We start from the raw sequence: 23,269 nt of genomic DNA, 5'->3' as shown, positions 1-23,269 counted from the left end.
GAGGAAGCAAACAGACATAACAGACTTTAAAGCTGCTAATTCTTCATAGAAGCTGACCATCACAAATATTGGACAGGAAAGAGTTTGGAATAAATACCTGTGAAACATATCCAGGAGGCACATAAATTGGAGGCACTGAACCATTTGGAGACATCATGGGAACCTGAGCAGGACCTATGAAGGAAGAGATAATGGGATCAATCACCCTCTCTGGACAAGCAGCTGATTTATCTGTGGTAAATATGCTAAGGCACACAGGGAGGTGTACATAAGGCAGAAATTTAATTCCATTTCCAAGCCAGAGCCCAAGAGTTATACAAAAGATACAGAGATATCGAAGCGCTGGGTCTAAAGTTCCACATTCGCAGCACATTGTCAAACTTCATAAAGACTTGAACATTTTTAAGGAAACAGTTTTCTTTAGTATTTTAGATGGCATAAGGACTTTAACTACTGTAATGGGTAAACATAAAAGCTCTTCACGTTTTCAAAAACTCATTGCATGTAGCAACAAGCAGCATATGACAACCGGCAGGTTTTAACTGGTGTGAATATCACCAGTTAGGGAGTATCCCAACCCAAAATGCGCATGGGTAAGAAAAGGCAAAGAAATGCATTTTTAACCATATTGGCAAAAGTAAGAGGACTACTTTACAAAAGTGCTGAGAAACAAATTTCCCTGCTCTGTTGTAGGGGCCAGTCCAATGGCTTAGCTCAGCTCAGAGAAGTGACAGATCAGCAGAAAGCCTTGGAGAAAGAAACAGAGTAATCTCAGAGCCAAGTTTGAACATTAGCACATTTCTCTTCTTTTTAAACCTGAGACAGAAACAATGAGGACCCAATGCCGGATATCATGCAGGAGACCAGAGGGATTCACCGACATCCCGGGATAATTCATGAGGAAAAACTTTTTTCACTTTTTTTTTTTTATCAATAATTGTGTAATGAGAGAATGGACCTCTCAATGTGCAGCTATTATGGGGTCATGGCTTCAGAGGATAGCCAATGCAGTGACATACTGCAACTTCCAACAGTCCCACTGACACCATTCTCTTAGGTGTTGTCATTCAGCCTCTAATGGGAGAGTAACAGAAAGAAAGATGGATGCAATTCCAGTGTTTGGTAACCGAGCTAAGGCTATTAACTCAGCCCGCTAATAAAGCCTAACTCCATGAGGGTTACCTAATACAGTTGTTGCTGAAGCTGATTCAAAGAAGTGTTGATTTAACTTTCTGGAGGATTAAGTTTGTGGCGTAAAGATTAAATAAATCTTAGAATTGTCTCTCTATGTACGCAGTACTCTTCAACAGGAATATAAACTGCAACCATCAAGATGACAAAGAGGCATGAAAGCAGAATTTATGGGAGGGCTCAACGGCAGCTGGGCATACACCCCGAGGCCTGTATGCCATATGAGGGGATATGTGGCAGGATGGGATGCCACATAGATGACTGGAAAGTGTGCTGGACCATCTCCTCAGATTAAAAAACTGAAGACCAAACACTGACAACATCCATTCACAGCAACATAGTGGCTCCATCTGTACTGGCCACATTAATGAGGGTCAGCTCATGATTTTAGGGCTGGAAGTCAGTTTTGTGTCCGTTTTGGGGACCTGGTGTGGCCTGAAAAATTCACTTTAGTTGTTGTCAGATGACATTTAACTGACGTGAGGCAGGAGAGAGGAGGAGAAAGGCAAGCTGAGAATTTCAAAGAGTTCACACCTGGGAGATCAAAGAGGGCTTTTTAGAATATTAGTAATTAACACAATCGATATACATTTAGTGACAGAGAGAAGCGGAGCGACAGCTGCCCTATGAATCCCACTAGAATGCACACACATCTGCTGTCTGCCATTTTATGTTTTAATGCCATCAAGCACAAGGTGTGTTTTATCATATTATGATCTTATCCCACTGGCTCGGTGTACCATACCATCAGTCACTCAGGTCGAGAGAAAATGCTTTGACAGTAACCGCAATGCGAGCCATTACTAAAGTATTAAGTATTTAAGTTATACCCGCTAATAAATATTTTTGCATAAAACAGACAACTGGTAGACACGCCGTGAGTTATATGTCCACCCGAGAACAAAGCATGCAGTTGGACAACATTTTAAAATCAGGGAGCATGGAGGAGCTCAGCCTGAATGAACCCAGCAACAATCGCCTGTTCATAATTGATTTAATATTACAATGTAATTTTAGTGAATGTTCAAAGTGTTTGCTGTAAACTCCACTCACTTTTAAGACACATTAGGTGAATATTGTGCTGCACAGCACTCGGCTGTGGACCTGCCTAATGACTGATTAAGGCAATTCTATTTAGTGCTGCTGATGCTGACCAGCAGTAAATGTGATGAATTTTATTAGTGTCCTATGTGTTATCCATTTAGATTTAAAATCTATGCGTATACAGACTTGGAGAGTGTACGAATAAGAAGACTGGCATTTTATGTTACTGTAGAAGGGAGAGAAAAACAAAGGTAGGGCGGAGACATGGGGGGGGGCACTCACTCTTTTACATCAAACTGACGCACAAGCGTGTTGAGATCAGATAAATAAAAAAAACCGGCCACATCCCCCTCCCCTCCCCGTGTCAACTGGAGCATTGGTAGTGCTGACGTGGCCGTGGAGTGCCAGCCTTCCAGAGGAAGCAGCCACGGGAGAAACATAAGCCGTCCTCCAGACGAAAAGGGAGGGAGAGAGAAAAGAAGCCAAACACAAAAGAGAAACCTAAAGGCCAGGTATTCTACATGCTCACATGCATCCATACTCAGATGTGCCATTGTTGTGAGGAGCACTCATCCATGTCCTCCTGTCTGAAAATGGATACAAATAACAATCAAGTGGGGCTTCGCATTGGTTCACTGAGGTAGAATGCAAACAGGGGGAAACTTAGGAGACGTGGTGTTGAAATAATAGAAACAATCCAAGCAAAATGTCAGGTTTAATCAGATGTACAAGTGAACCCTCAGCTAGATTGGAGGAATAAAATGAAGATATACTACAAAGGGTTGACAGAAGGGTGGTAAAATGAAGGAAAACAGACAAGAGGGGATAATGATACAGAGAAACAGAGCAGGTTCATATGAGATATCTCACATCATCAACTATGAGCCAAAAAAGATGGAGTGGGCTTGATTTTTAATTGGAGCTAATAAATTGTCTACATCCACAAGTAAAGAGGAGAGGAGAAAGAAACAGATGAAATGACTCAGCATGATAATTACTGCCAAGCAAGGAAAAGAGACCAAGTACTGAACTGTCAATAATACAGGAAAGTAATAATTACAATAGTAAACCAACAGGGTTTTTTTTTTTTCCCCCTTTGTGATGACGGTAGCAAATAGTCCCATTTTAGCATGATTTTGCACATTTTTCTTGCAGGCAGGAAACATCTTCCATTAATGAGGAATGCACTAATTTGCAATAAGTGTAGCATTCTGTTAGCAGATTACGCATGTGTGCACTTGCCCTCGGCCAGGCTGCTTCTCATGCCGGTTAGGATCCAACCACCACATAGAGCAGAAGGAACCGCAAAGAGGGAACAGCTTTCTATGTTGATCTGTGTGTAAACCAGAGCCTACGGGAAGAAGCTGTGCAGTAAACAGCACAAGAGAATTTATTAAAAATAGACGTTTTTTCTTAGATGTTCATAAACTTTGATTTCCTCATATGTCAAGACATCCACACAGCTCTCACAGTCCCAGTGGTATGAATAATGTTTACAGGAAGGAAGGGAATCTGTAACCTTCATGCTACTGTTTGTTACAGAACATCACACCCTGCTGCTGCGGCTGCCTCTCTGAGCCAGACTAAACCAGAGCAATAGAGGCCATGGCTGTAGGGAACGGATCTTTTTTAAAAAAAAATTTTAAAAATTAAGCATTTGACTGCGTTTATGAGAATGAACAGACTCTAAATCCTTAGTTTCCTCTCAAGTTCCATCCGGTAACAAAACTTTAATCCCCAAACCCATGTATGATTTAAGGAACCTCCTGCAAGTGGAGGAAAAGTTGACATATATAATATATATATAATGCTTTTATTATACATTTCAACCTTTCTTAGTCTCTCTTGTAGCAATGGCAAAATGAGCCCCAAGCTCCATCCTTCATCTGCACGCACGTTCGTGTACATGTCCTTGGAGTTAGGTGGGGGAGCCGAGGAGCACAAAAGGAAAGTGCTAATGTGTCTGATGTGTTTGCACTCCAATTATGTGAGCCATATGTGATGAGCTGGGTCAGTGAGAGGGTGCTGTGAGTGAGAAACAACAAACACACAGTTGTGCATGTGGATTGTATAATTCAATTATATGATAATGTGAGCCGGTAAAATGAAAGAGAATTTTAAAACCCCAGATAAACCAACTGACGGACCACTGGCAGCCCTATACATTCGGTACTAGCCCCTCAGACATCCTCCAAATTGTTTGGAAATAAGATCACCCTTCTCAGATTGATGGGCAGCAACAAGTGCTTCTCTGAGATCACCGCTGAGGTCTTTCCTCCTTCACATCGTGAGAACACGCACCTGTATGCTGTAGACTGAAACATTTAATGTGTCATGTGTCGTTATTCAGCTGGAGGTTGTATTTACATCATTTTAGAACCTGGTAAGGACCATATCACTTTTATAATATCCTGATAATATGTCCAGGGCCACACTAGTATATCATTTGCCTCTCATATTTGATTTGACAACCTACTTCCATTTATTTTTTCTGATGCAAAGAAATAAAACCTTCAACTATGAAACTACATGCAGCACTTAGATTCAGCCTGACGGAACCTATGGAACAAGAATACTTTCACCATAGCTACAAATAAACATCAGCTTACAACATAGTTACAGACTGAGCCAGAGTTCTCAATCACATTTGTAATGTAAGGAATGAGGAGATGTCCTCTCTATCCTCATAACTTCTAGTCCAGATGCCATTCACACAGCTGGGTATATTACGTTCTGTGGCACATCTGTAGCAGGTCAAAAATCCTATTGGAACTACACAATGCTTTATGCCATCGCCCAAAGAATGAATCATCCAAAGTGTGGGTGAATCACCAGTAGGCTAACTCAGATAAAGAAGTGGATCTAATCAGCCCAATGGTCCTGATGCTGACGTGCCTCATCAGTCACCAAGCTTATCAGGTGGCTACAGATGCTGATGATACAGCTCTTAAATCTGGAATCTTGTAGCAGATTCTGGGAAAGGGAAACAAAAGGAGCACTTGGGGTGAAGTTATGAGGGCACGTCCCCTCGCATACAGAGCTCCCCTTAAGGCAGGGGAGATGGTGAGCAGAAGGATGCTAAATGGCTACTCTAATTATCTCTCTTCACCAAAGATCCCACCTTCAAGGCAGATATCAAAAAACGCAAATGCCCTTTATAAACTGCATGTTACAAGACTGTCTGTTCCTATTAAGCAGGCTGCCATGCCCCGTCACATGGCTGTTATGCACGTCTAGTTGTTGGACTGGAAAAAAAATGATAGGATAGATTACATCCTGAAAAACACACGCAAACCACTTGGCTTGACTTTTACCGTTGTCCTTCCACCCCGTCAGTATACTCTCGGGTTAAGAATGATTGCATGCATATATGCACAACAGTGCCTAAGTGAACAAAGATAGTCTGTTGTTGTGTTCAAACAACAAACCAAACCAACCACATACACACATAAATTCTTGCCCGCACTAAAACACGCACACACACACTCATCTTCCTGCCTCTTTGCACTGCAAGCGGTGAGTCATCCCTCTATTCACGTCACAGAGAGATGAGTACACCCTGTGACAGGCCAGTTAGTAGCAGTCACACTGATCTATGTGGCACCTCTTAGTTCCAGGTTTTTCCTCTGATGGAAAAACTATGTATTCTTGCTCCCTATTAGGAAGTTTTACTCGGCTCATAATGGAGGGCTGGTATTAGAGCTCAGTCAGACAAAAGCAAGCAGAGGAGCCCCTGCTGAGAACACACTAAGACGCCATCCTGGCTGTGCAGCATCACCTTCCATCTCTCATTTCGCTGCTTTGTCATCCAGTCTGAATACCTGAGGCCTACTGTTTTATTGTTCTGCACATATGCCACAAGGTATTGACAAAGGCCACAGGCAAGTCATTTTCCTAAAACAGACAGCGCTATTCAATACTGGTCTAAACATATGTCACTAAATTCCTCGTCCTGGGACACAACAGGTGTTTTTTCTCAAACATTTATTGTGTTAGCATCTTCTTTCGTCAAAAACACAATTTAAGAAGGCAAAAAATTAACTGTTTTTCCAGGCAACCAATATTTATCCTTATGATTTACAACCACGGCCCCACAAAGCTGCCTCCTGCAACTACTCCAGTTGCCTTCCGTTCAGGCTTGACAAAAACACGTCGGAGCTACACTTCATTGTTGCTGTCGCAAAGCCAGCGGAACAACTGTGGAAAAGGAAATGACTCCCATCAGGATAAATAAGAATGAGCTGCACATCCAACTCAAACGCTGCCTCTCTGCCCCATAATACTTTACTAAACACTGAAATTATCCAATATGTTTTGTTCACATTATGATAGATCATTGGAACACCTTTCATTTTATCAGCTGTCGAACTGAACAGCAAGAGCAGCATTCAGGTAGAAGGATTACTGCTGGATTTATATACTTAGGCAATATTTTGATTAGTCACACTTATTAAAGAACAAAAAAAAAGGTAATTATGGAGCCATATCAGCTCTGAAACACGTTTTCCTTGCTATAATCATTCTGCAAATCAGAAATCTGCCACCTTTATAATTATGATAACATTCAGGGCGATGCAGAGAGTCCAACATTTAATGAAGAGTTACTACTGAAGGTCAGGAAAATTTTACAAGTCCAACTTTAGAAAAAAAGACTGTGGGCTTGGTTCTTTTCATGGCCAGTGCAGACAGAACAATGACTGCATCCCACATCTAGGCTTGTGAAAACAAGCTTGGTAAAAGACCTATTCATTACGTATGGTTAATGTGTCTGATCAGCCTCTTAAAAAGCTTCTGGCCACAAAAAGTGTTGCACAACACGCTCAAGATGTGCAATTTCTTATGTTGATGGATTGCATGTGACCTCAGAGATCTCATGGTGCTCGGGTTACACCCAATGAGTGGCAGCAAGACAGGAGACCTAAGTGACGGCTGAGTCTTGGACCCATGTGAAAACGTCTAAAATGAGGGAGGGCTATTCTGCAACTGATTGTACAAACTTTTAACGAACTTCCACAGAGCAAAAAGAAAAGCTCAGAAACATCCAGGCCCAGATTTTTAGGGAACACTTTGTGTCAACTATGTTAGCTTTTTGGGTAGAAAATTACGATTATATTACATTTTCACAAAGTAAAGACAGGAAGGGCTATTCCACATACAACAGCCACTGTAACTTCTACTGGAAAGAAAGAGCTGCGGCTTTGTTGATGTTTGACTAAACGACAAACCTGCTTTCATCCCCAACTTTAAAAGTCAAATTTTCCCAATGTTACAAATGCTAAAGGCGTACCCAGAGTAACTTTAACCGACTCACAGTTGTACTCATGAGCTGCAGAGTGGATTCTATAGTATAATTTCAGCAGGACAAACCAGAATATTCATCGTGTCCTTGACATCTTCATTTTACAAACAAATCCTCATTTAAAGTAGAACCCAGGCTTTTACATGCATGAATAAAACACCAACCATCTTCAGATTATGATATTAATTTGTCATACATCCAGTTCAATCTGATCAGAGCTGTGAGACGTGACTGCTATCCGTTACATTTCTGTAAAAATACATCATTGCATCTTGGCCAAAACCTCCCTTTGTATATATATATATATATATAGGTCAGAAATCGAACTCCCTTAAATGAGAGCACCAGACAAGCTTTTTCCAGTGGTGTTAATGGTGAAAATCTGTGGATCACCAGCATATAATGTAGGATCTAAAAAATCTAAATGGTTGTAATTCAACACTTGCAGATTTCCTTTACCCATCGAAACAGACCTTCAGTTTATTTGAAAACTTTACAGTAAAGTGGAACTTTAAGAGAGAACTGGTGTCGTTTCACATGTCGATTTAATTTATGTGGTTCCCCAATTCTGTGTCACCGACCATCAAAAGTCAATTCAATTCTGAACAAAAATATATATAAATGACATGTAAATAATGTGAAGTCTTCCTTCATTTGTACTCGTGTGTGTCGGCTTTTAAAGCGTTGACGCAGCGGCTCTGTCGTATCGTCACTGCAGCTGTTCCAGGACAGATTATGAATAATGCTGTTGTTGTGCTTTACAAGAAATAAAGTTTGTGGTCAAGCTGTTAAACTAGTTTTCGGATCATGTTGAGCCAAACCAAAAGCAGCATATGAAGTAGATGGCATTGCTCTGCAGTCTTTACTTTAGAAACTCTGTGTTGGGTGTCAGAGGGAGAAGGCCTTCGCCTCAGTTAAAACAAGATTCTTCATCCTTTGATAATCAGAAATTAGGGATTGTATTGTTACAGGAGGGCATCATTGAAATAAATACTTTAATGAGGCGAACATTAATGAATGGAGCAACAAACACTGATGACAGAACTGGCCCCACCCCACATTCTTGTCATGACAGGAGGCTCACATTAGCTAACAAACCCACTTACTAAATGCTTGCAGTCTAGTAGTCTGTAAATAAATGATTATTACATAAGAGAACAAAGATGAATCGTTTTCTTACTCATATTTACTAATCATTGTGTTAGAAACACCTGTCCATTGTTACACTGTTGTTCAATTAATTTGCCCACTGGAGGGGGAAAGAATTAGGAACACCTGTCTGCTTCATATCGTCTAATATACCATCATCAGTCAGGCCAAAAAAAATAAATGTACGACAGAATTACCAGCGTTTTAACCATTTAAATAAAAAGTCTAAATGACTGTAAGTTTGAGTGTGTTGCAGGACTGAACAAGGGGTCCTACTAAAGAGCTTTCTGAGCAAACTTTCTTTTAAAAAGAAATAAAAACTATATTTCTCTGTCTCGCTCCTTTGAAATTACAGAGACTACGATACCTCTTTTCACACAGTCTGTTTCCAGACAGGACTGGAGAGCTTTACCAGCACAGCCTGTCCTCTGAAAGTACAGAGGTGGAATGAGAGGCTGAAGTTGGCCTGCCACTGATATGCCTCTGAGCAAGTGTCAGAGGAAGTCACACAGGCCAAAAACAGCCAGGAGAGCCAGCTTCACAAAACACGCTGCTCTGACTAACCGAGCTGTCATCACTCAGCTGGTTCTGCGACGCCGGCTCGCTGTGTGCAAGCTAACACTGAAGCGGCGCTGAGCCACCTCCGTTTTATCTGCTCGGTTAAATGGGAACAGCAGCGGCTTAAGAAGGCGTGTTTGTTTGTGCTGCTGCGACCGCTGTGGGAGAAGAGCAGGGTCGCTGACATGTGTAATGAGCTTTAATGAGACATAAACGGTAAGAAAATATTCACTACATTTAAAAAAGTGGAAAAAAAAGCAACGTAAAGATGCAGAATAGCTGGTTTCACAGCAGCTCTGTAGGCCTGAAATTTACTACACATTTTCCAGAGGAGCTGCATGTAAAGAAGGCAAAGGTCCACATCAGACACACTGGAATTTATGACTTTATCAAGCTAGCTCTCAAGGGTGGGTGAGGCCATCGAGTTTCTTTAAACATGCCATACGAACCACCAGATGTCACTACCTCCTACACACTGAACCTTTAAAAAGAGGTTTTAGAAAAAGCACAATCGAATTCTTACCTGTGATACACTGAAACTGACCATCCTCTCGTCGAATAGTGAAGGCCTCACCTGGGTTAACCTGCACCAGGATTACCTGTGGGGAAGCAAAGAGGAAATGGATTCGGTTCATTTTTACTAACAAACCATTTCACAGACTTAATACAGATCAGACACTCATATTTCTTAAACATCTGAATATAATAAGTTATATAAAAAATAGGTTTTACTATCTCTACAAAAATAACAAAAAGTTAATTAATGGACAAATTATGAATTAATGTATCAATTTAAGCTACTTTAAAAGGCTGAAAAAATACACAATACTGCGTTTAAAAATAGTCAAACTGACTTTGCAAATTTAAAACGCACAAAGGAGCCGATACATTCAACAGAACTACATCTTCCAGTATCTAGATTTTATTTACACTCGGTTCCACATGAAATGTCAGGTACACGCTGCTATGTATTTAACAGTGAGTCATGCTGCTTCGGTCCTGACAAAACACTAAACAAATACTGACCGAACAAGAAATAAGCTCATGGAAAACACGCGCTTTTGTTCAAGTAAACATTTTCAAGCAAATACAGTTTTATACAAATACAGAGTTTCAAAATCAGTGTCAAAAAATAAAACAAAATTAACAAAAATCCTTCCATGGTCAGTCTTAAAAATTCACCTAACTGACAGCTCTAAACCTAAAAGCAGAAACTTCCCCTGAAAAGTGGTTGTTCCCTTCACCAAAAACATTTTTTTTCTTTTCGCCTGGCACTGTGTGTGGGCGCTAGGTACCTCACTCTTGTGGAAGTCGCTGTCATAGAATCTACACTCCTCTGCCAAAGAGCTGTGGCTAAGGCTGTCTTCAAACACTGAAATCATCAGCACCTCCATCTCTGACACTGCTCCCATTCATGTGCTCAGCGGACAGGAAAGAGCCCTTTGACTGCCACACATAGAGCGATATGTTCATACAAACCCACACAAGCAGCGTCAGCAGTGTGTGTAGTGTGATGATGGTAGTGGGAGGGGCAAAAGAAGCTAATTAAATAAAAGTCAGGGGACTTCTGTCAGGTACATGAGTATGTTGGTTGTTCTCTCCCTATGTTATTGGTAAAAAAAAAAAATAAAAAAAAAAAAAACAACAACCCCCCCCCCGGCAATTAATTTTACTTTGGAAATTACAGTCAAGATCAATACTGTGAAATGCACTTCAGGTTACTAAAAATCAGGAGGAAAATGTTGTCTGTAAAAGATCTTACTGCTACTTACTGTTGCCCGCATTGCTTTGTCTCATTCAAGCGTCACTACTCATGCAGTCACAGACAGGATAAGATGCTCCAGGGTCTACCAGACCCTCCACCACTTCACCCAACCCTCATGAGAAATCACATGACCTGCGATGCTAACACATCTGGCAGGGCTGGTCCTCTACACCCTCCATTTCCATCAACTTCTGCATAAAGTCCGGCAAGAAACTGACAGAGCGCGAGGAGAACAGTAATTTGGGGCTTGCTCTTTCGCACTGGATGTTGCCTTCACAGAAAGTGTGGCATGAATCTCATTGCTTAGCTCGGTTCAGCCGCATCTGCTCCAACAGGCACACTCTGCAGCAGGCGACTTGTTCACTCTTGCCTCTGGCTCCAGTGCAGCTTGCCTGCCGTCAGTATCCACAGCAACCCCTTCAACAAATAAGCCTCAGCGATGTCCGCGCCAAACCTCCACAGAAGGGATTGAAACCTTATCAGCAGTGGCCACTCTTCGGAAGAGGAGGCAGATGAGTCCAAGAAAACAGGACCAAAAATGAAAACGACTTTGGATGATGCCTCAGTTTGCTATTCTGTTTTCTTCCTGCCTCTGTCACTGTGTGCCAGCTCAGTTAACGCCTGCTGTGATCCTTAATGTGGTTAATTTCAATAGCATTCCATCAGGGTGTGATCATAGCACTGTTAGCCGGCAAAGGTATAAGGGGTCCATAGCGTGGGGAGTCCTTTGTCCTGTCTTTTTACAACAACAACAACAACAATGGCGTGAGGGAACTGAGCGACCCACGCAGCTTCTCAGGCTGACATATACGACTACGCTACAGTCCCTCTGCCTGCCTCCCTCTCTCCCTCCCCCTCATCCGCTCTCTGGCTCTCTCTCCCATTCACAGAGCAAAATGCCATACATTCTCCTAATGCTGTGATCAATGAGGAGATGAGGAAGAGGGAGTTCAACTGCAGAGCACCGGCACTGGTGACAATTCCAGCTTCGAGTTCTCCACAGTCTTCACGGACCACAAAGCAGTACGCTCAGACAAACAGAGACATTATTCGTATGGTGAAACAATACACACAGCTTGCGAGTACTCAATGCCTCTGAAACATCTGCCCTCATTTAAGTCTAAATGGATCGTTCCTTAAAGCGACAGTGCTGATCACTTGATCAGCATGTGTCAAGTTAACAGATGCGTCACCGACTCTGCAGCGCAACAGCTACATCAAAAATACTCCCCAAGATCAAATCCTAGTTTATTTTACTTGTTAAATGTTAAAATTCTGGATTAAAGCAGTGATACGAGAATAGCCACAAGCAGTCCATATATCATAGGCTTAAAGAGTAAGATAACCTCAGGGATATTTAGAGTAAAATGACTTGCAAAAGACGGAAAGAAACAGCACAGACTCCCACTAGATTTAAACTGCTTTGATCTAAAATCCTCATTAACCTGAGAATCCATTAAAAATGGCTTTTCTGTAAAACATATGCAGCTATGGAACAAACTTTTTCTACAGAGATAAAACATCAGCTTGGTCTGATTTGATGGTGTACGTGCTTTTTAGATTTTGTATTGATGTTTTTCACCGGTAACAGTGAGATATTTTGATATTGCAGTAAATAACCGGTTTCCTCTGTAAAGCTGCGCTGGTTTTTGCTCCCGTCATCTCAAGCCCCACCCCAACTCTCCCTCTTTGTCTGTGAGCTGCAGATTCAATCACTACTTCTCTTAACTGCTTCCAACATTGCAACTTTGTTGCCAGAATGAATTCAGATAAGCTCTCAATGACCAATCGAGCTTCTTTTCGGTCAAACCATTGTTACTGTCCACTGAATAGTTTCCCCGAAAAGCCCGACAGGCACTTGGTTTTTACCCAACAACTTCACTCAGTGGCAGCAGCACATTCAGCCGACCTCACAGCTGTGAGCTTTCTCTGTGGTTGATCATTTTACATGTAAATCCAGGCACTATCAAGATGCAGCCATAGTGCACACAAGTTTCAATTCTCTCTGACCAATCAGCAAGCTGCAACGTTTCCAAGTTGCTGTCTCGTATCGGCTCGGCTTGTTTGGAACAAAAAAAGTAGCCATCAGATAAGTATGAGAAAAACACAATGAATGCAAATCATTTTAGAACCCGTTCTAGAATATAATGGAGGAAATATGACGCAAATAAAGGCAGCTTCATAAGAGCAGAGAGTAGATTTTTCTATAAGGCAAAAGGTTCGTCATATGCCTATGACGTATGTATTCAGTACACAAAACACGTGATGTGAAGAAGCGAACATGGCAAAGTTTAATTACTTTTTAGATAAAGCAAGTTCCTCTTATGATAAAGACACTTGGCAAACACAAACTAAGCGAATGCGAGTGCATCAACCAAGTGAATGCGTCACTGAGTGGCTTGCTTTGTAAGAATATAGACTCTGAAAAAGTGCTAGGAAACTGCAAAGGTTACTTTCCACACAGATGACTAAGCATTGTAGTGTGCAGCGGTCTCCTGGTCACATTAAAGAAACATCAGATCTTTTTAATTGAAAAGAGAAAAGAAAGAAAATATGAATACAACAATTTTATAGAATGTAATGTCCCAAAGCTAAGCAACACATCTGGCTCAAACCACTAAAGATTTACATCCAGGTATTAATTCTGTGTGTGCTAACGGATCCTGGCTTTCTTAGCACTGTCACACAGGTGGCCACTGCTGTGTTTTATTACCCCAGAGAATGGGCCTGCTCTGTGCTCGTGACGTTTCCCAGCCACTGGTGACTCAGAGTTCAGCTTTCTCAGTTTGTTCCTCTTAATTGTTTACTGTGCGCTGATGCGACATAGCAGCTGGGTGGACAGGAAACAGGAGCCAAATGACACAGGGAAAATCCTGCCAGGGTCGGAACAAGCCAGGAACTAACGCAGTCTCCCTGCAGCTGATGGCATACACTTGCGTGTGCAGTGATGATTCAAAGCAATTTCATGATCCTCCACCCTTCAGGATCTCCTGGAAACGTTGCATAATAGCATAGTGGATAAAAAAAAAGAAATAAGGGGGGGGGGGGGGGGGGGGGGGGGGTAAAAACTCCAAAAGGAGATTATACTGATGTATTATCTAGTCCCAGATAGGATAATCAGAGAGATCACAAAATGATATCCAAGAACAGTCAATCATGTACATTAATGTGGTATCTGGAATCAAAGTTTAACTATTTACCAGGTTAACTAGTTTTCATGTTTCCAATCAATCCTTTAGGTTGTTTTTTCCTCCGATGAATTTACCACCACGTCCCACTACTTCTTGTCAGGAGCTGATAAGAACAGCTTCTCTTCAACTTTTGCTTTCCTTTTCCTATTCATAAGCTTTTTGATATTGCTTGACAGTCCGAAATCGTGTTCAGGAAAAGGCAAATGTGTGCATGATCAAGCAGGCATATCTCTCTGAGAGCAAGCGAAACTCTAGATCGTCATTCACCGAGTATCGCACTTAATTTGGTTTAAAAAAAAAAAAAAAAAAAAAAGAAGAGAGATAAGACCCAAGTCTAAATCAGCCCCTTTAATCTGAGATAGAGAGATTTATGAGCTGTCTGAGAGGCTGCAACTTCGGTTTTACTTTTGACTTTGGTCATGTTTGTTTTGGTCTGGGTTGCTGCAGCTCACAGTAGTTTCCTGAGGTTGATATTACCCTTTAAATAAAAAGCTTACAAATAAAAAGGAGTTGTTGGCTGCTGATATGAAGCCTGAGCATGCAACTGTTAGGCTGGGTAAATGGTTTCTGTGTCAGCATGCATGTTTGCAGAGTCCCAGTCAGTCTTATCCATACTGCCGTTTGGGTCAGCCACACCAAAGCTTTCCATGCACAGGCACGTAACCAGTCGATAGCGCAGTGGTATCATGAAATATCTCACACGGGCCATGTGACCAAATGCATGTGGAAATCGTGAGTTGCCTTTAAGGGTATGTGTATTCTCCTGCATGTAACTGGTAACTAAAAATGTGCATGATGTTAGATGTTATTCAGTTATTATAATTAAGTGCACCTAGTGAATCAAACATTTACTGGCAGCAGTTGGAGCATTTTGGCAGCGCACAAGCTGATGTGCAGTCAGCTGTAACATGCTAGCTGGGTTAGCCTTGAAAGCTGCAGAGACACCAGGTCAGTTCTATTCAGCATTTATGATGCGTTAACTCACATCTAGAACTGTTCCAACATTAACATATAGCCCGAAATAGCCCCGTTGCATCTATGTGCACGTTTGTTTACAAGATAGAGCCACCAACATGATGCCAGGATAAACAGTAGGGATTTCACCATCATAAGACTTGGGCGTAGTGGCTTACTGTTTCTATCGCAGTACCTAAACTAATGTGGTTTGTTTTATTTGCCTGGAATAAAGTGGCCTAAACACTGCTGAGTCACAAACTGTCCGCCTCCTCACAGTAGCTGACAAATAGTGGGCTAACCCCCGTCTTCACAGATGATTCAGTAGCCGACGAGGAGACAAGAAGAGTGGGTTGCATTTTTGTCACAGCAGCTCAAGCCCTCTGGCAACTTGTGAGGGAAATGTGTCCAAGGACCTGTCTCCTCTGTCTGGCTATAGCATACAAGGCCAGTACTAAAGACATCTGAATTAGGAGTCAGGTCTCTGTAACCCACATTCATATGAACCCACACATAACACGTAGCCACAAGCAGGCCGCACATTCATGACTCTGCGTTTCCTGTTCAGTTTGTGAAGTCGCAATACATTACGGAGCTCTTTTTAAACAACCAGAGGACTCATAGGTTGCTGGTTCTTCGATTTCACGCCATGTTTTTAACAGCAATTTGTTTTAACATGAGTACGGTGGAATTAGGTGAAACACAAAGCATCTACTCCACCTTCACTTCTCTCCAAGCCATCCCTTAAGCGGACAATGTTGTCTTGAAATAACTTGTAATTATATGGTGTTATTATAAGTGTTTCTAACAGACCGCACAGCAAGAAGTCTGCACCAAGGAGTGAGACTAATCCCTGCCAATCTGTCAAGTTATAAACAGAAACCTCAAATCCATCAGAACAGGGGAAAATAAAAACACAAGCACAAAGAGTCCAAAGAATAAAAAGCAGGCCCAACAAAATAGAGTAATGAATAAAGTGGGAGAAAATATACATATCTATCAGCACAGCCAACAGCTAAGTGCATAGGCCATTAACTAGGCTTAAACATTGACAGAAACGGACCGATTCATCTGTTACCAATTTAGCTACAAACCAAACAACAAGAGCAGGAAAAACCAAAGGGGGGGGGGAGCTCAAGTGGAAGGAAGCAGTGAATCATACTGTAGCCAAAGTCATCTCTTAAAAGGAATCATCTCAGGTAATGACCCCAAGACAACAGCTTCCTCTCTGACTCAGAATAATTGGTTCAATAGAGCGTTAATACCAAGGCTAGAATTAGGAAAAAAGAAAAGAAAGACCAAAGAATTAAGTGTCCTTGCTGCTTTTCTAACTAAAGGTCAGAAACTGAGGGGTCAGCTATCACTGTGCATCCTCTTCACTGTCACCACAGTCCTGCCTCATTCTGTCAGGGCCCAGACCCCTTCAGTAGTCCGTGCCCCTCACTCTGAAGCTGTCATGATATTTACGCACCTTATCAGACACAGAACACGCAAACTACATTCATTCATGGTATTGCTCGAACAACAATGCTTCAAAGTCCCAACATCAAACAATGCAACATCTTTTTTATTCTCTGGTCATTTTCACAGCTGGTCAGGGGTCAGACTCTGACGGCACAAAATCACATTTAATCTCCTTATCTGTGGGTGCTCTCCACAAGGTACTAAAACACCCTTAATCTGAGAAAACACTGCATGCAGTGCATGTTTCCATTTAACACATGAAAAGAGCTTAAAGGTTAACAAAAAAAAGATTAAAAAAGAAAAAAATCCCTTTAAAATTGTTCTGCAAATAGAAATTTGTGTCAACAGGATAATTAATCAATAAAGATCTCAAAAACCCAGGTGTGTGACTCACCACACGTTGCTCTTAAAACGGAGCACAATAAAATGGGGTCATATACTTTATTATGCTGCCTTAAGGATCGATTTCAACAACACCTGCAGGAAAAGTCCAACTGATGCAAACCCGCTGCAGCTGTTAACAAACTGCACATGAACCCTAATCTGATGGATTCAAATGGAATATGACAAACACATTGCACATTATGATAACATTTCAATGAAAAAGAAGTAGATGCTGCCCAAACAATGCCTCTGTGCACCTGTATATCACGCCACATTATTCACTCGTTAATTTGGTGTCAGACTGACTTATTTAGCGTTTCAAGCTTAATAGTTTTAACAAATTATTCTTTACAGGGTTTTTTTTGCCACTCTGTCTCTGAAAGGAATATAGTTAACATAATTAAAATGTCTTTGTTTATTTCATGCTAAATTAAATACATCAGCTCGGTGACTAACAATTGCTTTTACCATAAATGAATGTGAACCACTGAGATATATTGTGAACAGACCATCACTGTTTGCTACACAAAGGGGATAAAAAAGTAAATCATTTCTTATCATGTGAAGCAAAGGCTTCGTGCTCATGTAAACAGCTGCAAACCAAAGATGCTGGTACTGATATGTCTGAGAATGATCCACAGACATGGAAAAAATAAATAAATAAAATTTTAAAAGAATCACTGAAAAACACATGAAATTGGTTTTCCAATTTCAGCTATCATGAACATGCAGCGTCTCAAATTGGCCTGAGCGGCAGGGTGGTAATGATGTAAGCTAGGAAACAACAGCAGCTTTTTTTATCATTATTTTAGCCCTTATAAAACAATGTAAAGAGTCACAGGGGGCATGTTGAGGCAATCAGGGAATATTTGCAAGATGTGGTAAAGTAAAGACTGAATTCCATGAGAACTCCTCCCTTACAGCTGAACAAAATGAGCAAAATTCAATCTGTACGTGAACAAAGCCTGATTCAGGTGAGGGGTTTTCCACTGTGGAAACGGCAGAGATGGGTGGAAAGGCAAGTTTTATGTAGCCAATACTCACAAGTGTTATCAGGACAAAGAACACATGACTGAGGAAATGGGCTGAAAAGATATCACTGGGTTCGATGCTATCTCGAAGTCAGGGAAACTTAAGCAAATCAAACTGGTGACCCTTAAAATGACAAGGAAATCAGCCGAGCTTGTCAAAGTCGTTCAATCTCACTCTGATACTGACAAGAAGCGATGGTGGATATAAGCCCATATCCTGAAAATACAAGGCAAAACCGCCATCAAAACCGAGAGAGATATGGTTCATAACCAACATGCACCTGCTGCCTATGAAATACCTTCAATGAGCAACTGATTAGAGGAGAGCAAATCCATTTGGTTGTTTCAATACTTAGTTGAGTAAGAGTGATTAGCATCTGAAACAAGCCTGCAAAAATCCCACAAAGATCTCACAAGACAATCTGAATGCATCAGAACACTTTTTTGCAAACTACAAAGTTAATCTACAGCAACACTCTTAAAATTGATAATGTCATTACTCTAACAGATGGAGGCATAAAATAAACCATATGTACATGAGTAACAAATGCATACATAAAATTTCACAGATGGATAAATATTGCTAACACTATGGCACAAATATCTGTGGATTTATTTAGCAGCATTATATATGGCACAGAGTGAGTATTTCCTAAAAGGACAAAAATATGTAAATGCATTTTAAAAATCAGCCTTCAGTTTTTTCATATGATAGGATAAAGAAGCTCAGCACCTGCACACTTAAGGCCAACACTCAGAAAATAAGACGCAAACACCATCTCTTCATCTCTCAAAGACACACATACCCTCAAATGTAATTTAAAGGCTTTTTCTTAGAAGGCCATTTGTGAAGATTCAACAGAAGAGACCAGGATACACAGAGGTCTGTATGTACCTGCTGAGGGCCTTCCCCGTTGACCATTGGTGGGGGTGGTGGCGAGGCCAGGATTGGGAGTTCAGGGCTGAGAAGCTGGCCAGACTCCAGAGGTGGCGTGCGGTCTGCCATGTCTCCCTCATTCACACCACTGAAGAGGTACTGCTGCAAAAGAAAGGCAATGATATATGGAAGTGTACACAGTATATCACAAAGGTTTGCGACGTCACTGTCCCGGCAATCATTCAACCTGTGCTGATAATGCCGTTTATCCAGATTTCTTCAGGAGGCAGCTCCTCTCCTCCAGGTTGTATATATTACTATGAGTGCGTCACCAGCTAGTTTACTGATGAAAGTGTGCAGCGTTGTCTGTAAATTAAAATTAAATACTCCCCTTTAGGCTGAAGGATTTAAGCATGAACAAATGGATGATGTGTCTATGCACACACACACACATATATATATATACACCCTGTAAATGTTCTGGTAAGGCTGCATCTATCATGCATTAAGAACCAGATTATAATATGGCATCTCATTAACTCAATGAAAACTACTGGGTGACACAACCCCACCCCCCATCCTACCCCACCCCCAACAAAGAAGAAAAGGAATCAATGCTTCGACACCACTTTATAGGTGTCTGGGAAAAATGCTTGAAATGTGTGCATTATCTGATTAACATGGTCCGGCTCAGTATGGCCACTATAAGTGTAATGCCAATGATGGCCACTAGATTGTAGCTCTAAGAAAATTCTCCTTTCAAGATATTCTTTATTATTTCCTCTTTAATACGATTTATGAGCTGCTGGACAGCTAGCTTGTCTGGATTTCAAAATTGGACAACATTACTGACACATAAGTTATTTTGTACAACACGTGAAACTATTTCTGACTGTCTGGCTTATATTAAGTATACCGTTAGTAAACCAACAATTAGGCCTGAGGAAAATAATCCCAAATGGAAGCAGCCCAGTAGAGCAGAAAGGTTGATGAATAAATGGTAGTAAATTATCCGTCTCTATATCAAGTTTTGTTGAAGTGATGCAATCGGATTTACTCGACTTGCAACAATGAATCAAAGTGATCGTTTGTAACGCAAACATTCAGCATCATAAAAGAGCTCTCACTTCCGCAAGCGGTTAAATATCCCATTTTTTTTTTCAATACCATGCAGTGATGGTAAAAAATTCTCTTTTAGATGACAACCACCTGATGATCATATCACTGCAATAACAATGAATCTCATGTTACAAAGTGAGAGCAAATGAGACAAGCAAAATGCTTTGCCAAGTATCAAAATGGCATGTACACAATTCTAGAAATCAACAAACCAAACTCCAATTAGATCAAAGTCTGATAAGAAAATGTTTACTGATAAAATACAAAGTTGCTTTGATAGAATTTGACAATAGAAAAAGATGAAAAATGACAAACACCATGTGAGAGGTGTAATATGTGTCCTTGAACCTAATTACACTCTAGCGCATGCGTCCCTAAACCTTGCAGTGATCTGGCTTATCTGTTTGCTTTAGCCCCTCCCCTCCTTATGCTTAAACAACAAAGTCAGTTTACAGTCTGATGGTCATTGAACTAGATTTGAGGGAACTATTGCTATAGTGCAGGACTGACATGAGATTAGCATAGTATTACTAGCAGGCTTAAGATTAATAGTAGACTACCCGGGCTCTAATTAGGCCACTGAGCTCATCAATATATTCATAAAGCTCTACAAATTTTAAAACAAGTTTGTTCAAATCAAACTGATTTACCAAGACCACACTCACAGCAGCTACATAAAAATACATTAAAAAGGAAAACCCAAACAATTATTCCTTTTGCCTCTGACAACACATCTTTGACACATTTGGGGAAGTTAAAGGTTAAATTATTTTCTCACATGAGAAAAAAACACTCATCTTCATCATCATTTCATGTAATTCGATTGAAGTGAGAGGGGAATTATGAAGAATTTCTATGTATGCTGGTTATAAAAGACTTCCATGGGCAGCATGTTTCTCCTGCTATCATATGATGTAGGTACTTTCCCACTTTGCTCCTGTGACCTCTGCAGAGAAAGGAAGAAATGTGTCTTTAAAAGTTTAAATCATAAATCACCACAGAAACAACATCCCTGTTGTGGTTCCATGGAAAAGCCAGAGTGCATCTTTTCCTCTTGCAACACGCAAACATAGCTTCTGTGTCTAAACTGCGGTAACATCTGCTGTTGCCCCAACCGTACATCATATTTGTTTGTCGCAGAGAGAGTAGTCCGAGGACACAGCAGCTGTTTTTCGGTTACAGTTTCGGTTAGACTGAGAGACTAATGGAGTCGACAGTTAGAAACCTATTTTACTGTAGATAATCAGCTGCAACACCTGAAAAAACATGCCATATAAATGTAGCAGCTAGCCATCCATTAAGTGGATGCATCTGCTTCAGGCTTATTGATAGACACTTAGCTAACAACATGTCTGCCTCACTTTACATTATTGTTTATAGTTCTGCACTAAACGACATGCAAATACATTAATAAATAACGCTTAAGTTGATATCCAGGAATAGAGCTTCTTATTTAATGGCAGCGTTAATAACGTTAGCTTCCTTGCACCCAACAGAATTGTTTACTCTGACTACAGGTGTGTGATTAGCGTTATGTCATACTTGTTGTTATCTAACTGAAACTTAACCTTTTAGTAGGCACACGTAATAACCTCACGGTGATTTTGAGTTCCATTAAGAGACACGATTATAATACATGACAGACTGTCGCAACACAAATAGTTATTACGAATGGTGCAGCTAACGTTACTCACTCAGTCAGTTGGTTGGTACAGCAGCAGCAATCTTGACTGACACGACGGTGCACAGTGATGATTCCTATGCAGGTCCTCACGGGATATTTAAAGTCAGCAAGTTACAATGACCAACTATCTTCTGCAACACCTGAGACTGATAACTCGCTAGCTACCTGGATAAACACAAGAAAAGGCAAAACGTGACATGCTAGCGTTAGCTACCTAATGCTGCCTAGCTAATAGTTAGCAAGATGATGTGCTTTCCTCGTAGTATAAATGGTGACGTCTTGCAGTAACTGCACCTCAAACAGCTAAAGATATCTAGCAAGCAACAGTCTCGATACCACTGCTGATAATGCTAACGTAGCAGCTAGTTTTTACCGAGATAACTTTCCAGCCAACCCTGTTCCACGAATAAAAGGCAGGAATTTCGCCATCGCTTACAGGCTTGGTGCGCATGCGTATGAGAACAACTCACGATGATTCCCAAATTCCAAAATAGCGATTCCAGGCTTTATAAATTTTTCAGTGCTCAATTTTGTTTCGTATAGTGGGCATGCTTACTATGCGATGGTGCATAAATTAACTTCGTATGTTTACCCATATTTTCATGACTTTAAGGAAGACCGTACGGTTGACGTGTCTGTAACAGGTTCGTCCAAGTCAGCCATATACAAAGTGTGCGATGAAGTGATGAGGCGAGAAAATGAATCATGCCCCCTGTTTAACTAACCCTTCTAGGCTTAATTTTGCATAACTGTTGATGCCATACGCCACTCTGTGAGTTTCTTTTTCATTTCTTTAATTTGATTAATTATTTTAGTTTCTAGCCCACTGAAACAGCAACACGTTGCATATAAGGCGTAATGTTTATAGTGTTACCACATGTCCTTTCCGAGAAAATACACACATATCTGCAAAATGCAAGATAGAGGTAAAAATAAATTAATAAAGTTTATCTTCAACTCCAAAATATGGAGTTATATAGAGTCCTTAACTCCAAACCACAAATGTTCAAATCAGTGCCAAGAAGCATTGAACTAACATATATCCTACTGAGTTGCACTACCAAGTAAGTATCTATCTATCTATCTATCTATCTATCTATCTATCTATCTATCTATCTATCTATCTATCTATCTATCTATCTATCTATCTATCTATCTATCTATCTATCTATCTATCTATCTATCTATCTATCTATCTATCTATCTATCTATCTATCTATCTATCTATCTATCTATCTATCTATCTATCTATCTATCTATCTATCTATCTATCTATCTATCTATCTATCTATCTATCTATCTATCTAAAACTACTTGTATTGAAGCAGCTGTTTTTATTTAACCAAAGAAAGAATGTACACACACACACTTCCTATATGTCTAAATATATTTGAGCTATATTCGTCTAAAAAGGTGTGACGTGTCAGACTAGACAGGGCTCCACCTGCTGGACTTTATAAAGCAGGACCTCTGTGCCTCAGTTTTGGAGTGATGAGGGGGATTTGTAGTAATTTTCTACTAAACTGATGTTGTGAGGATGATCTATAGTTCCAGTTAAC

The 23,269-nt window shown here is 40.6% G+C and overlaps 1 protein-coding gene across 1 annotated transcript in view; it reads right to left on the bottom strand.

Annotated features, from left to right (window-relative positions):
* fndc3a (fibronectin type III domain containing 3A) overlaps positions 1-22,100 on the bottom strand; it is a 38,872-nt gene extending 16,772 nt beyond the window's left edge. Inside the window, exons 1-5 of the mRNA XM_072391950.1 lie at positions 22,084-22,100; positions 21,721-21,875; positions 18,926-19,069; positions 9,765-9,840; positions 98-174 (exon numbers count right to left, since the gene is read on the bottom strand). Coding sequence (XP_072248051.1) covers positions 98-174; positions 9,765-9,840; positions 18,926-19,036 — 264 coding nt within the window. The 5' untranslated portion in view covers positions 19,037-19,069; positions 21,721-21,875; positions 22,084-22,100. The remainder of the gene's footprint in view (positions 1-97; positions 175-9,764; positions 9,841-18,925; positions 19,070-21,720; positions 21,876-22,083) is intronic.
* Between the last annotated feature and the right edge of the window lie 1,169 nt (positions 22,101-23,269).

Source organism: Leuresthes tenuis, unplaced genomic scaffold (assembly GCF_036924035.1).
Source record: "Leuresthes tenuis unplaced genomic scaffold, fLeuTen1.0.hap1 SCAF_9, whole genome shotgun sequence".
Lineage (NCBI taxonomy): Eukaryota > Metazoa > Chordata > Actinopteri > Atheriniformes > Atherinopsidae > Leuresthes > Leuresthes tenuis.
The sequence above is the reverse complement of the archived record's forward strand: the minus strand, read 5'-3'. Positions and strand labels throughout refer to the sequence as shown.